Source organism: Planococcus citri, chromosome 5, assembly GCF_950023065.1.
Source record: "Planococcus citri chromosome 5, ihPlaCitr1.1, whole genome shotgun sequence".
NCBI lineage: Eukaryota > Metazoa > Arthropoda > Insecta > Hemiptera > Pseudococcidae > Planococcus > Planococcus citri.
Window position 1 is genome coordinate 2,771,678 of NC_088681.1, and position 14,630 is coordinate 2,786,307.

The window sequence follows — 14,630 nt, forward strand, 5'->3', positions numbered from 1 at the left end:
TTACACATTCCAGGAATGGGAATCCGAATACGTTATTTGGCCAATACTTGTCCTAAAATTTCAATTTCGATGATTGCAAATGTATTATTAATTTGCATTAAATACCCAGAACCCAATCACTTATTTCGTTCAGTACTATATGATCTTATCGCTTAAGAAATGGAAGCGATAACTGCGGTAGAATAATCTTTGTATTGAATTAGTTAAAAGTATACACGTCAAATGTTTTCGGATATATATAGTTTTCGGTGAATTTGAAATACATATTTCAAAGTATCTATAATAATTATGCGTCTAGTTTAATGAATTCAAATCAGTAGAAATTTTCAAAATTGATCTCGTAAAATTGAATATAGTTTTCGATCAACTTCTGATGAGATTCATCATTCAGGACAGACAGTGACTGGTCAAGTAAAGCTGACGATCGACTTTACCTCAAGAATTAAAGGTAAGGGATCCTTTAACCATTCCTATGTTGTTCATAAAAATGTTTCTCAAAATATCGAGTTGTAGTTGGTATTTTCAAAATCCCCCCCCCCCTTCTTCAGTAGAAATGGTTTATTGAAGGAATTGGACTGAATTGGACCTATATTCACTTATGGTTGATATTTGTTCAAAAAATACTTCATGAAAAAGTTTTGAATTTTTTGACAATTTTCTTATCAATTATTGATCAAAATCCGCCTTGGTAGGTAGGTAAGGTAGGTATACTTGTAATTTTTTTAATCTCATTTTACGCTGGCTGTTCTTGTTTTCACAATTTAGTGCTTGAATTTTCGATTTATCGTCGTTGAAATGAGCGTCAGGACTTTGGACATCATTCTGGATAAGCCAGATAAGGTTTATTACCCAGGAGAAATGGTAACCGGAAGAGTTCGACTGGTGCTGGATTCTTCAAAAAAAATCAGAGGTAAATAAACCAAACGTGTCATTCTGTCGAGTAGGTATAATAATTGAAGCCTTATGCCTCGTGATAACCATGTAATGTGCATGTGCAGCTGTTCAACTCAAGCTTAAAGGAAAAGCAGAGTGTAAATGGAATGAACGAGAAACCTACCGTGATCACGAAGATAGAAGTCGTTCCAGATCAATTTGTCGAAAATCATCTGAAACCTATCTAAACACTGAACGTTTGGTTGGAGGAAGAGGTAAAACTCGAGATTAATTTTTTATGAAATGTTTATTCTGAGTAAAATAATAATTTCGAGTCTCGACGATTATTTAGGTAAATTTAAATTGGCTGCTGGAGAACATATTTACCCATTCAGTGTGATGTTGCCAATTCGTGCGCCATCCTCTTTCAGTGGTTCTTACGGAGGAGTCTCGTATTATGCAAAAGTAAAAATTGATATTCCAATGGCCTTCGATAGAAAAGAACGAACCTGTTTTACCGTACTCAATCCTCTGAATCTCAATTTATTTCCCAATTTGAGAGTAAGTTCAAGGTCTACATTTTTTATTACACTTTTAAAAATATTTTTTTAAATTCAATTTTTCGTATTTGCTTCTAGAATTCGTATAAAAACGAAAAAAACAAAACGTTCTGTTGTCTGTGGTGTGCCAGTGGTCCCCTCACCATCGTTGTGCATTTACCTAAAACTGGATTCGCTCACTCAGAACCAATTCCAATCACTTTGGAAATCGACAACGCCAGTACCTATACCGTGAAAGCGGTTCATATTTATTTGAAACGAGTCAGTATTATATTGCACGAGTAAAACCCACATTATCCTTGAAAAATTTACACGATTTGTTCGTTGATTAGGAGATAAAATGGACAGCGGAGGGATGCCATAAAAAGGAAGATAAAAAGCTTCAAAAATTAAGTTTAGGCGGAGTGGAACAAGGACAGTCTCATACTTGGAGTGAGAATTTTACGATTCCTTCCGCTACGTACCCGAATTTGGAAGGTTGTTCGTTCATTAAAATAAACCACGAATTACACGTAGGTGTTATTATCATCTCGTTATCATACCGGAGTAAATTATCAATTCAAATAACCTCTCGAACTCGTACAATTTTACAGATCGAAGCTGACGCTAGTGGGTTTCTTGATCCAGATATGCATATCCCTATCACAATCGGTGACATCCCTCTGAGCGAAGATCCAAACGCTCCCATTATTACTCCTCAACCTCAAACCTATCCAAACAACATGCCCTATAATCCTAATGTTGGAATGCAAATGCCACCACCAGGAGTACCCATGAACCCGGTCCCTTCACCATATCCAACTCCAGGTCAACCAGCTGCGAATTACCCATACCCAGGAAACCAAGCTGGTGGAGCGCCTTTTGGAGTACCAGCGCCAAATCCCAGTTTCATCGCACCTAATCTACCGTATTCTAATGCTGGAGGAATACCTCAAATGCCCCTTCATCCTACTGCTCAAGGATATCCTCATTCGAATTATCTTACTAGCGCATACCCGGTTCCAGGAGGTGCTGTTCCGGCGCAGCAGTATCACCCAGAATTATCGCGTCAGCCGGCTACTAATCCTGAAAGTGCTCAGAGTGCTCCTCATCACTGGGTCCCGTTCGGGGCTGCCTCGGCCGCTGGCGATGGTTCAAAATTTCCAGTGCAGCCATCGCCTTTGTTCTCATCATCTCGTAAGTATACCTATTACATATCTCGAGTGGTTGTTTCGAAAACAATTTTTCTAGGAAACTGAAATTTGAACAAAAAGGGTGTGTGAAATTTTTCAAGGAACGCATAACTGCAACTGAGTTGTTGGTAGGTGTACAAAACTACGATTAGGTAGGTACCTACTACCTACCTACTTGGATTTTTTCGTGATTTTCAACTGTCGAAAAATCCTGCTTCGCCTTTTCAGTAAAATTGTCGATGTTATAATTTTTTTCTGTAAAATTGGCAAAAAATGTTGCTTTCCAACTTAGCCTCTAAAAAATGCCACTTTTTTCAAAAATCCAAAGAAGTCTCACATTATTTAAATTTTGTCCAAAAGTCTTGCTTTTTACCAGAAATTGCCAAAAATCCCTAACTTTTGCTAAAATTGTCAAAGTCATTTCCAAAAAGTTTCAAAATTTTAGAGCTTTTTTGATTCTTAAAGTTTTTTTTTATTTTTTTGAAAATTGAGTTCGAACCCTGAAAAAACGTAGGGACCTATTACGAAACACTGTACCAAAATGTGAGTAGAAATATCATAGATAACTTTTTTGTATAGTATAGTTAGGTACCTAATGTTCTTTTCTAACTTTTTTTTTCAGCTTCTGCTCCTCCGTTTTAAGCCCAAATGTGGCGTTCAACATGCCTGTTTCTGAATATTTCCAATAATTATATAAAACAGACTCTTATTTTTCAGATATTTTGTACTTATGGAAAGTTTAACTAGCCCTATTATTTATGGAACATAGTTATTTTAATGTTTGAGTAAGTAATCGTTTCAATTTTCAAGTCTTTTGAAATTACATAATTGCCTTATAGACTCAGATTTCATAAATTAAGTTACAGTAGGTGTTTTTTGTTTTTCTATCGTGCTTAGCCTACTCGTAGTTTAACTTTTATTTTTCAATTTTTATTGATTAGATATAGTCCGGCATCTGACAATAGAAGTAATTGCACCCCCCGTTGGCCTTACTTACAAAATGTTGGCCATTTTGATTGACAGGTCAGCCGAAATCGCAGATTTTGCGATTCAACATAGGACTTCTGCGAATTTTTTCAAACTTTACAAAGGTACCTAGATCGAAACATCATGAAAAAATTTATCACCTGTCAGAATTTCAAATGCTAAAGTGCGTTTTTCGATTTTCGGTGAATTTTTGAAAATCGAATTTAGGCCAAAAATGAGGGAAAAACTCAAAATTTTACCAAATTGACCAAGGAAGCTGAAATTTGGGATATACCCTATTTTCAACATGCTAAGTCGATTGGAAACGGTTTCAACCCGTTTTGAGCAGTTCTGGAGCCTCCAGCAGATTTTTGAAACTCGAAATTCCCACAAAATTCCATCAAATTGGAGTTGTAAAGCTGAAATTTATTCTAAAAACTAATTTTGATACGCTACGAAGTACTGCAGGTGAATTTCAAGTCGTTTTGGATCCTCCAGCGACTTTTTGAAAATTCCTGAAGTTTCCAGCCGATTTTTGAAACTCGAAATTCCCACAAAATTCCATCAAATTGAAGTTGTCAAGCTAAAATTTACTCTACACTCCAATTTTAACACCCTCTAAGACGACTTCAGGTGGGTTCAAGTTACTTTAGGGCCTCCAGCGACTTTTTTTAAAACTATTGGAGCCTCCCTTGAAATTTCCGCAACATTAATTTTTTCAAGTGGAGTTGGCAAGCTGAAATTTACTTCGCAGACTACATGGTGGTTTCAAATGGTTTTGATGCTTCCACCTACTTTTAGGAAATTTCAATTTTCCAAAAAAACGTCATACAACCATTCAAAAAGTTGCTGGAGGCTCCAAAATGACTTGAAATTCACCAGCAGTCAACTTCGTAGCGTATTGAAATTGGTTTGCAGAATGAATTTCGACTCTCCATCGTGGTTTGATAAAATTTTGGAGAAATTTCAAGTTTCAAAAATCTACTGGAGGCTCCAGTAATTTTCAAAAATGTCGTTGGAGGCTCTAAAATGACTTGAAATCCACCAGAAGTCGTTTTCAGAGGGTGTTAAAATTGGAGTGTAGAGTAAATTTCAGCTTTCCATCTCCATTATTTGATGAAATTTTGTGAAAATTTAAAGTTTCAAAAATCTTCTGGAGGCTTCAGGAATTTTCAAAAAGTCGCTGGAGGATCCAAAACGGCTTGAAATTCACCTGCAGTACTTCGTAGCGTATTGAAATGAGTTTTTAGAATAAATTTTAGCTTTGCAAGTCCAATTTGATGGAATTTTGTGGGAATTTCGAGTTTCAAAAATCTGCTGGAGGCTCCAGAACTGCTCAAAACGGGTTGAAACCGTTTCCAATCGACTTAGCATGTTGAAAATAGGATATATCCCAAATTTCAGCTTTCTTGGTCAATTTGGTAAAATTTTGAGTTTTTCCCTCATTTTTGGCCTAAATTCGATTTTCAAAAATTCACCGAAAATCGAAAAACGCACGTTTTAGCATTTGAAATTCTGACAGGTGATAAATTTTTTCATGATGTTTCGATCTAGGTACCTTTGTAAAGTTTGAAAAAATTCGCAGAAGTCCTATGTTGAAACGCAAAATCTGCGATTTCGGCTGACCTGTCAAATCAAAATGGCCAACGTTTTGTAAGTAAGGCCAACTTTTTTTTTTGGCAAGTTTGCTTTAAAATGTTCCTTAGGATGTCCCCTATAAGTAAAAAGTTGTCCCGGAGGATCGGCGGGGGGGGGGGTGCAGTTACTCCTGTTGTCATATGCCGTGCCGGACTAATAGGTGTACAGATAATTTTTAATATTAAAGAATGGTTCATTTCAAATGACTTTATAAAAACTGTGACAAAAGGTACAGGGAATCCTATCTCTTTTCTCATGCAAAAAACATCTGATAGGTAAATACATCTACATAGGTACCTATATAACAGTTTGAACAAAGCTAAAGATCATAGTGGTTGATAAAAAAAATACATATGTGAAAAAAGAGACAAATTTAGCTTCTGTGGAATTTACAGTTAGGTACTACATATGTATATTAGTATAGGTTCCAGTACCATGACCTTATCGCCGCCTGCTTGTTTGTACATTGCAAAAAGGATTCTACACTGATTCACATCCGAACACATCATTACAATATGAATAATCGCGCTATATTTTTTATCACTGTACCCCTACCCATCACTTGTGTTTTCGTATTATCCTCTTATTTCGTTCTAAAATGGAAGCAATAACAGTGGAATGATTTTTATATTGGTTTTATAGCTCGAAAGTGGATAGAACATAGATAGATCAATTTTTTCGGTACCTTTACAGGTATATTTTTAGTTTTTTAATATGATTTCAAAGTGTCCACAATTGCTCGTCTAGTTTAGTGAATTCAAATTATTATACAGTGGTAGTTGAAATTTTCAAAATGGGCGTTAGGAAGTTGAACATAATTTTTGATCAGCCAGATAAGATTTATCATCCAGGACAGACAGTAAGTGGTCAAGTGAAACTGGCGATCGATTCTGTTACGAGAATTAAAGGTAAGTGATCCTTCAGATATTTCTGTACATAGGTACCTAAAAGCGTCTTTTGAAATATCGAGTACCTACCCAAATACGAGTTGAAAACAACATTGGCTACTAAACTAGAAAAAATGTAGGAGAGAGACGTGAAGGAACTTTGATCAGTGTTCATTGGGTATCCTTTCGACCATTTTTGTTACATAAGTACTTTCGTCGAAATTTTAATTTTTTTCACTTTTTCTGGAATTTACGAAATGATCAAAAATTTACTTGAACTCACACACCTGGAATTTCGCAGTAACCGACAAAAATGATCAAAAGGATGCCCAATAACCACTGTTCAAAGTTACAGGGTGCTATAAAAGCTCATTTTTGGCTCTTCTGGAGTGATTTGAAATTTCTAGAAAAAATTTAAAAAATCACTAGAGGTTCCAGAATGACTCAAAACTACTAGTACCTATCTACTTGATGTGTGGAGGTTGAAATGAAGGTTTTATTCACATTGGTTCAGTTTTCTAAAATAAAAATTGAATTTCATGAAAATGTTTAAAAATTGCCCTTTAAACAACTTTTTTGAATTTTTTAAATTTTCAAAAATCCGAAAATAAACTTCAAAGATTAAAATTTTGGTTACGGAGGTTTTGAAACATGCTTTTACAACCTAACTTGGTTTCATTCAAATTGGAAATCGTGAGTCTAAAAAGTTCCCTTGTAAATAGGCATTCCTTTGAAGAAAAAAACTACCTAATTCTTAAACGTTCTGGTATTTGTCCAGGAATCAAACTTAAGCTCAAAGGGAAAGCCGAATGTAAATTTATCAAAGCATCCATACCAGGAACTTACACTTACGAAGTTTACCTGAAAAATAAACAAATATTGATACAAACAGAAAAAGGTAAAAATATTTTATAGCCTAAAAGTAATACATCTATCCCTCTAAAATTTTCAGAAAATTCGTCATCGAAATCAATTTTTTTCATTTCTTTTTTTCCAGATCAACATCATAATTTACCAGAAGGCGAACACATTTATCCTTTTGCTGTATCGTTACCTCCAAAAGTACCATCTTCGTTTAGTGGTTCTTACGGAGGCATCATATATTACGGTAAAGCTGTAGTTGAAACCATTTATTCAGCGTTTAATAAAAAACAAAAAACTGAATTTACCGTAGTGAATCCGTTGAATTTAAATTTCTATTCGTTTTTAAGAGTGAGTATTGATAAATTTATGTAGGTATTGTCCGTCTAACATAGCTTGAGCTGAATTGTGTCATTTGCATAAGCCGAATTCCAACAAATTTTTCATGAATTTTTCCAAATTTTTTAGAGAGTAAAAATTATTGGCTATGTTTATTTTGCATGTTTATTTATGGCTGATTGGCTGGAAACAGATTTATTGAAATAAATCGAGATGAAAGCTAATCAATTTGGGAAACCCTTCTGTTATTCCTTTTTGGCTTCCATAAAATGCAACTGACACAATTCAGGTCAAGCTATGTTGGACGGACAATATGTTGAACAATATTATGGAATGTTGATAAAATTTATTATCGTTAGTTCATCCTGGAAAACTAACATCATCAATCATCATTTACCCACCTAATCAACTTTGCATTTTTTTATATTTTATCACAATACTTATGCTCTATTAACGTCCCTCGTTTTGCATTTTAATGTTTTATAGACACCTTCTAGACAAGAAGAAAGTAAAAAATTTATGTCTCCGTATCGGTCTACCAATGGCTCTCTCAGTTTGGTAGTAAATTTACCAAAAAATGGGTACACTCCTTCGGAACCTATTCCAATTACTTTGGAGGTTAATAATTCCAGTGATGTAGCAGTAAATTCGATTTATATTTACTTAATTCAAGTAAGTGGTGTCGAAGGAAATTCCATATAAATTATACAATTGAAATTATTTTAAAAATTACTCAAAAATAATTTTAAAAAAAATACGATTAAAATGAAAAAATGTTTATGCATAAAATTAATTATGAAAAAATAAAAATGTAATTATTTTACATTAATTTTGATCCTATTAATTTTCAGAATATCCAATGGAAATTGGGCAGAAAATTCACGTTGAAAAACGAGACCAAAAAACTACAAAAAATACGTTTAAATGGGGTAGCAAAACGACAATCTCATACATTGAGTGAAAATTTTCAAGTTCCATCGATCGCATTCCCATCATTAAAATGGTGTTCAATCATTGAAATTTACCACAATCTACACGTAATTACATTTCGCAGATATTCGCTTCTGAAAGCAGTTGGAATGTTTTAAAAACGTATAGTCCTAATTTAATTCAATTTTAGGTCAAAGCCAACACTTCAGGAATGCATTCAAACCTCGATATGCACATTCCAATCACAATCGGTCACATACCTTTGAGCGAAAGTAAAATCACTACAGATACTCATTATCGACCATCAATCAAATCAGAAGAAAACGATTCCGGAATTTTTATGTCTTTGGAAAAAATATCCAGGAATCCTCTGCTTCCAATTTTATCTCATTCGAAATTTCGATCACATTCGGTGGATCCTAATCATGTGCCGTTATTCCTCAACAAAAACCAAACAGATTCCCCTCAAAGGTGAGTATTTTTATTTCGTTTTTAAGGTCAGGATAATTAATCGACCATTTGAATTTTGATTTATGATTTTCGTATAAATTTTCTTACTGTATGTTTCAGTTCACGTTACTCTAATACATCTTTATAATGATTCAAAATGCAATTTGATAATTAGATGATCTATTAATGTAAATTCACATTCAACTGGGCACTGTTAAGAAGGTACATGGAGAAAATGGTTTTGAATGCACGTTTGTACAAAATTGTAAATTAATTACCCGCCTACAAAACAATGCAAATTGATGATTTATTTTATTTTTATTTATTAACGTAGAAAAGAAATGTGAAAATTGTAAATTGTTCGTACCTTGTATCAGAATAAAATAAAAAACTTCCCAATCAAAATGTTCACATTTTTTAAAAAACCGCTGTGAGGTGTCAATTGCCATTTCATCAATAATTATCATCTCAAGGAAACTCAGTCTTCCCTCTTCCTGTCAGTTCCAGCGGCCATGGCTACGTCCTCGTTCTATGATCTTAGATTACATCTTCTTTTCCTTTCACAACGATTTTAAAAAGAACAAAACCATTTAAGCTGGAACAATGTTATATTATACGATATTACGAAAAAAAAGTACTCTCACAGTAGGAAAAAAATTCCGTACAACAGACCAAAAAAAATCGAATAATTTACACATTAATTCGTAGAAACGGGGCGAGAAAAAAATAAATATGAGTATACGATTAAAAAATTTGTTTATAAATACTTCAGTGGTTGTGTAAAAATGTTACAAATTATGTATGTAAAATATACGAAGAAAAAAAAAATCGTTAGGAATACAAAAAGAAAGGGAAGTGAAAAAAATACATTACGAATATTTTTCTAAAATCAATAATCATCGCCATATCTGTCTTCCTTCGATTCGGCTTGTAGACGGATCATGTCATCAATACGTAGAATAGTGATGGCCGCTTCGGTAGCGAATTTCAACGATTTAATTTTCGATATCGCCGGTTCTAAGACACCGGCTTGTTTATTATCGCGTACTTTGCCTTCGTGGAGGTCCAAACCGTACCTGCGAATGGAAAAATACGAGTGAAAAAAGTCTATTAGGTAGTAAATTATTATCGAATACAAGGCGAGGAGAGGTCCTAGTCCGGCATATGACAATAGGAGTAATTGCACCCCCCCCCCCACCCACCGATCATCCGGGACAACTTTTTTCTTAAAGAGGACGTCCTAAGGAACATTTTAAAGCAAACTTGCCCAAAAAAAGTTGCCCTTACTTACAAAATGGCGGCCATTTTGATTGACTGGTCAGCCGAAATCGCAGATTTTGCGTCTCAACATAGGGCACGAAATTTTTCAAACCTTACAAAGGTAGACGGAAAGATCATGTAAAAATTTATCACCTGTCAAAATTTCAAGTGCTAAAGTGCGTTTTTCGATTTTTGGTGAATTTTTGAAAATCCAATTTAGGCCAAAAACGAGTGAAAAAATCAAAATTTTACCAAATTGACCAAGAAAGCTGAAATTTGGGATACACCCTATTTTCGACATGCCAAATCAATTGGAAACGGTTTCAACCCGTTTTGAGCAGTTCTGGAGCCTCCAGCAGATTTTTGAAACTCGAAATTCCCACAAAATTCCATCGAATTGGAGTTGTAAAGCTAAAATTTATTCTAAAAACTAATTTCAATACGCTACGAAGTACTGCAGGTGAATTTCAAGTCGTTTTGGAGCCTCCAGCGACGTTTTGAAAATTCCTGAAGCCTCCAGCAGATTTTTGAAACTTTAAATGTCCACAAAATTTCATCAAATAGAGATGGAAAGCTGAAATTTACTCTACACTCCAATTTTAAAACCATCTGAAGACGACTTCAGGTGGGTTCAAGTCATTTCAGAGCCTCCAGCGACTTTTTTGAAAATTACTGGAGCCTCCAGTAGATTTTTGAAACTTGAAATTTTCCCATCATTAATTTATCAAATGGAGTTGGCAAGCTGAAATTTACTTCGCAGACTACATGGTGGTTTCAAATGCTTTTGAAGCTTCCAGCTACTTTGAGAAAATTTCAATTTTCCAAAAAAAACGCCATACAACCTTTCAAAAAGTCGGTGAAGACTCAAAACGACTTGAAATCCACCTGAAAATTTAAAGTTTCAAAAATCTGCTGGAGGCTCCAGTAATTTTCAAAAAGTCGCTGGAGGCTCCAAAACAACTTGAAATCCACTAGCAGTCAACTTCGTAGCGTATTGAAATTAGTTTGCAGAATGAATTTCGACTCTCCACCTCAGTTTGATGAAATTTTGGAGAAATTTCAAGTTTCAAAAATCTACTGGAGGCTCCAGTAATTTTCAAAAAAATCGCTGGAGGCTCTAAAATGACTTGAACCCACCTAAAGTCGTCTTCAGAGGGTGTTAAAATTGGAGTGTAGAGTAAATTTCAGCTTTCCATCTCCCTTGGATAAAATTTGATGAAAATTTAAAGTTTCAAAAATCTGCTGGAGGCTTCAGGAATTTTCAAAAAGTCGCTGGAGGCTTCAAAATGACTTGAAATTCACCTGCAGTACTTCGTAGAATATTGAATTTAGTTTTTAGACTAAATTTCAGCTTTACAAGTCCAATTTGATGGAATTTTGTGGGAATTTCGAGTTTCAAAAATTTGCTGGAGGCTCCAGAACTGCTCAAAACGGTTCGAAACAGTTTCCAATCGATTTGGCATGTCGAAAATAGGATATATCCCAAATTTCAGCTCTCTTGGTTAATTTGGTAAAATTTTGATTTTTTCCCTCATTTTTGGCCTAAATTGGATTTTTAAAAATTCACCAAAAATCGAAAAACGCACTTTAGCACTTGAAATTTTGACAGGTGATAAATTTTTACATGATCTTTCGATCTACCTTTGTAAAGTTTGAAAAATTTCGTGCAAGTCCTATGTTGAGACGCAAAATCTGCGATTTCGGCTGACCTGTCAATCAAAATGGCCGCCATTTTGTAAGTAAGGCCAACTTTTTTCTGGGCAAGTTTGCTTTAAAATGTTCCTTAGGATGTCCCCTTTAAGAAAAAAGCTGTCCCGGAGGATCGGCGGGGGGGGGGGGGGTGCAATTACTCTTATTGTCATATGCCGGACTATTAAGAGGAGTGAAAAAATTACCATTTCAAATTAGCGTGTTCCTTTTTCGTTTGACTGGAATTATGGAAAGCGCGTAATTTAGCTACTAAATCGGTGGCGTCTTGCGCAGCATTCACAGCCAGTGTTTTCGGTATCACTAACAGAGATCGAGCGTATTCCGCGATGGCTAATTGTTCTCGGGAGCTCTGTACGAAGAAAAATAGTATAAATAATAGAATGATTAGATTAATTTATTGAACTAGGGAGGGATACGCACCAAAGTTGTAGCGAAATTTTCTAAATAAATAGAAAGAGCGGCTTCGACGGCTCCGCCACCGGCAACCAATGATTTCGATTCGAGTACTCTCTTTACAACGCACAAGGCATCGTGAACAGAACGTTCCATTTCATCGCAGTAAAAATCGTTGGGTCCGCGAAGGACAATTGAGGCGGCGCTTCTTTGTTTAGGTCTACGAATTGAGCAAAAAAAAAAAAATTGAAATTAGATGATTTCGTTTTCGACGAATAAAGAATCACGACGATGAAGTGACAGAATTACCCCTTGATGAAGATTAATTCGTCGTCGCAAATAAATTCTTGTACGACTTCGGCGGCTTCTCCTAAAGCACTGGCATCGAAATGGTCTTCGCCTAAAAAATTGATAACAGAATGAAAATAATGCCAATTGGAAATATATAAATGGTAAATAGGAATGGAATTTACCTTCCATGTTGGTCAACGATGTCAAATAAGTAGCTCCGGTAGCCTTAGCAATACGTTTTAAATCAGCTTTCTTGACACGACGAACAGCCATAGCTCCAGCTTCGACGAAATACTTGAAAAAGAATAAGAAAATACGATTAAATTATAGTCTAGGGCTCATAGTTATTATTTTCACAGACATTACGTACTTTCAAACATAAATCGTCGATTCCACCGGTGACTAATACAACATTGGTACCAGCTGCTAAAATTTTCAGTACTTTTTCTTTCGTGATATCGGATTCGCGCTGTCTAATGCCGTCTAACTTGTCTGGATCGGTTATCAACACCTAGAAAATATTCTCAAATAGAATCTCGCCGGGTACCAGAAGCGAAAAATGAAGGAAAAAATGGCATACTTGAACGCCTAATTTCAATTTCGACTTTTGTAGCGAGAAATCCAAGCAGGCGATTTTAGCATTGCTGATTTTCTTGGGCATAGCTGCGAACGAAAAAATCATATAAAAATAAGTCGATAATGGAGGCGATGTATTCGTAGGTACTCATCGTGTACGTGAAATAATTACCTTGAGAAGCTACGGTACAATTTAAAGCATACCCTGCAACCAGAATACTTTCCCTGGCGCTTTTACCATGAGCTTTGAGTACATTTACCGCTTTGATGGGATATAAGTGGCCTCCTTTTCCATCGTTTATTCGAACAGCCATCGCGGCATCTACTACCATATTTGCGAAAAAATCATCGTCTCTGAATACGAATTAAGAAAAATAACGTAAATGACGCGTAATTACAATACAAATGAATGAAATAACAAAGAAACCAGTTCAGCTTGAAATACATAAAAAGGATACAATCCGATGAGTTTACTGGAGATTGAAGTTTTAGCAGCATTTACAATGCATTCTTTGCCTAATTCTTCGACACTGGCAGTTAAATTGGTTTGGATGTACTTACAAGCTTCTCTAAAAATAGAAACTCATCAGCATTAATAGTAAGAATAGGAAACCGAAGACAAAAGAGTCGATCTTCAACTCACTTGCAAGCTAATTTGTAACCAGCGATGATACTCGTAGGATGGATTTTTTGTTTGACTAGTTCGTCGGCATTTTTCAATAACTCAGCTGCATTTATTACCTGAAGAAAGCAACAGGTTGAGTATATAGTTTGAGGTAACCGATGAATGAAAGCATTCGACGAATAATTACGAGTATACTTACAACTGAGGTGGTTCCATCTCCCACTTCAGCATCTTGTAACTGAGCTAAATCAACGAGTACTCTGGCTGCTGGATGTTCTACTTCGAGTAATTTCAAAATTGTAGCACCATCGTTAGTTACGGTAACATCCTACAAGAGAATAGAAAGTATTGAAGTAAACAACGTGATACAGAAATTAAAGAGCTAAGAAAATTGATTCAACTTACTCCGATATCATCGACGAGCATTTTATCCAAACCAACTGGACCGAGAGAACTTTTAACGATGTTGGCGATCGCACTAGCTGCCATGACTGAAAATACCAAAGATTATTAGAAACGAGGGTAATGCTTTCAGTAAGGGGTAATATTGGCAGACAAAAGAGGGTCAGCAGAAGATTAAAAATTGATGGGAACATTTCGTAGGTGTGATTTACACCTCGGTTAATGAGAAAATGATACGTATAGAGTATTAAATGAATAACTGATCGAGTAAAATCAAATTTTCATACCATTTTGAGTCCTGGTAGGTGTACCAGAAGTACGAGTACCAGCAACAGATAACGCACTGGCGAAGTTCGACATTTTTCTAGTGCACTGATTACTACGAACTTGATGATTTATTCACAATAGATTATTACTAAACGTCGAATTAATTATAATTATTTAGAATGAGAATGAACTAATCGGTTTCGGTGATGTTGAAAAAATTCCGAATCAAATTTCAAATTCCATGTTTTTATTTTTAAATGAGGTATTCGGCTTTCGACAGCTGCGTATTGTTGAAATTTTGTAACGTTTTATTTTGCACTGCCAATAAACTATGGCATAAATGCGCTGCAAAACGGAATCACCACACCTCGTTAGTCGAGTTGCACCTCCTCCTAGGGCTCTATATAAACCAGGTGAGCGCATCCACCAT

General features: G+C 35.3%; 3 protein-coding genes across 5 annotated transcripts; 2 read left to right on the forward strand and 1 right to left on the reverse strand.

The window, feature by feature from the left end:
- The first annotated feature begins 36 nt into the window (after window positions 1–36).
- Window positions 37–3,397, forward strand: LOC135848269 (arrestin domain-containing protein 3-like). Of its 3 annotated transcripts, none has more exons than XM_065368149.1 (9): window positions 37–448; window positions 549–692; window positions 766–910; window positions 999–1,148; window positions 1,226–1,434; window positions 1,512–1,694; window positions 1,766–1,945; window positions 2,027–2,609; window positions 3,228–3,397. In XM_065368149.1, exons 3-9 carry the CDS (start codon window positions 796–798, stop codon window positions 3,245–3,247), a joined length of 1,440 nt encoding a protein of 479 aa, XP_065224221.1. In that variant the 5' UTR covers window positions 37–448; window positions 549–692; window positions 766–795; the 3' UTR covers window positions 3,248–3,397. The 3 variants fall into 3 exon arrangements, with proteins under 3 accessions (XP_065224221.1, XP_065224220.1, XP_065224219.1); XM_065368148.1 differs by having other exon boundaries at window positions 549–688; XM_065368147.1 differs by lacking the exon at window positions 549–692 and having other exon boundaries at window positions 3,228–3,389.
- A 2,500-nt stretch (window positions 3,398–5,897) lies between these two features.
- Window positions 5,898–9,179, forward strand: LOC135848271 (arrestin domain-containing protein 17-like). Its single transcript, XM_065368150.1, has 7 exons — window positions 5,898–6,117; window positions 6,875–6,994; window positions 7,094–7,308; window positions 7,783–7,968; window positions 8,148–8,333; window positions 8,417–8,697; window positions 8,797–9,179. Exons 1-7 carry the CDS (start codon window positions 6,003–6,005, stop codon window positions 8,822–8,824), a joined length of 1,131 nt encoding a protein of 376 aa, XP_065224222.1. The 5' UTR covers window positions 5,898–6,002; the 3' UTR covers window positions 8,825–9,179.
- Window positions 9,180–9,265: 86 nt separating this feature from the next.
- On the reverse strand, window positions 9,266–14,422 carry LOC135848264 (T-complex protein 1 subunit alpha-like). Its single transcript, XM_065368138.1, has 13 exons — window positions 14,221–14,422; window positions 13,937–14,022; window positions 13,731–13,859; window positions 13,550–13,647; window positions 13,365–13,475; window positions 13,079–13,260; window positions 12,911–12,993; window positions 12,701–12,841; window positions 12,513–12,624; window positions 12,349–12,439; window positions 12,067–12,259; window positions 11,832–11,995; window positions 9,266–9,752 (listed from the first exon to the last, which is right to left on the reverse strand). Exons 1-13 carry the CDS (start codon window positions 14,291–14,293, stop codon window positions 9,566–9,568), a joined length of 1,650 nt encoding a protein of 549 aa, XP_065224210.1. The 5' UTR covers window positions 14,294–14,422; the 3' UTR covers window positions 9,266–9,565.
- Window positions 14,423–14,630: the final 208 nt, after the last annotated feature.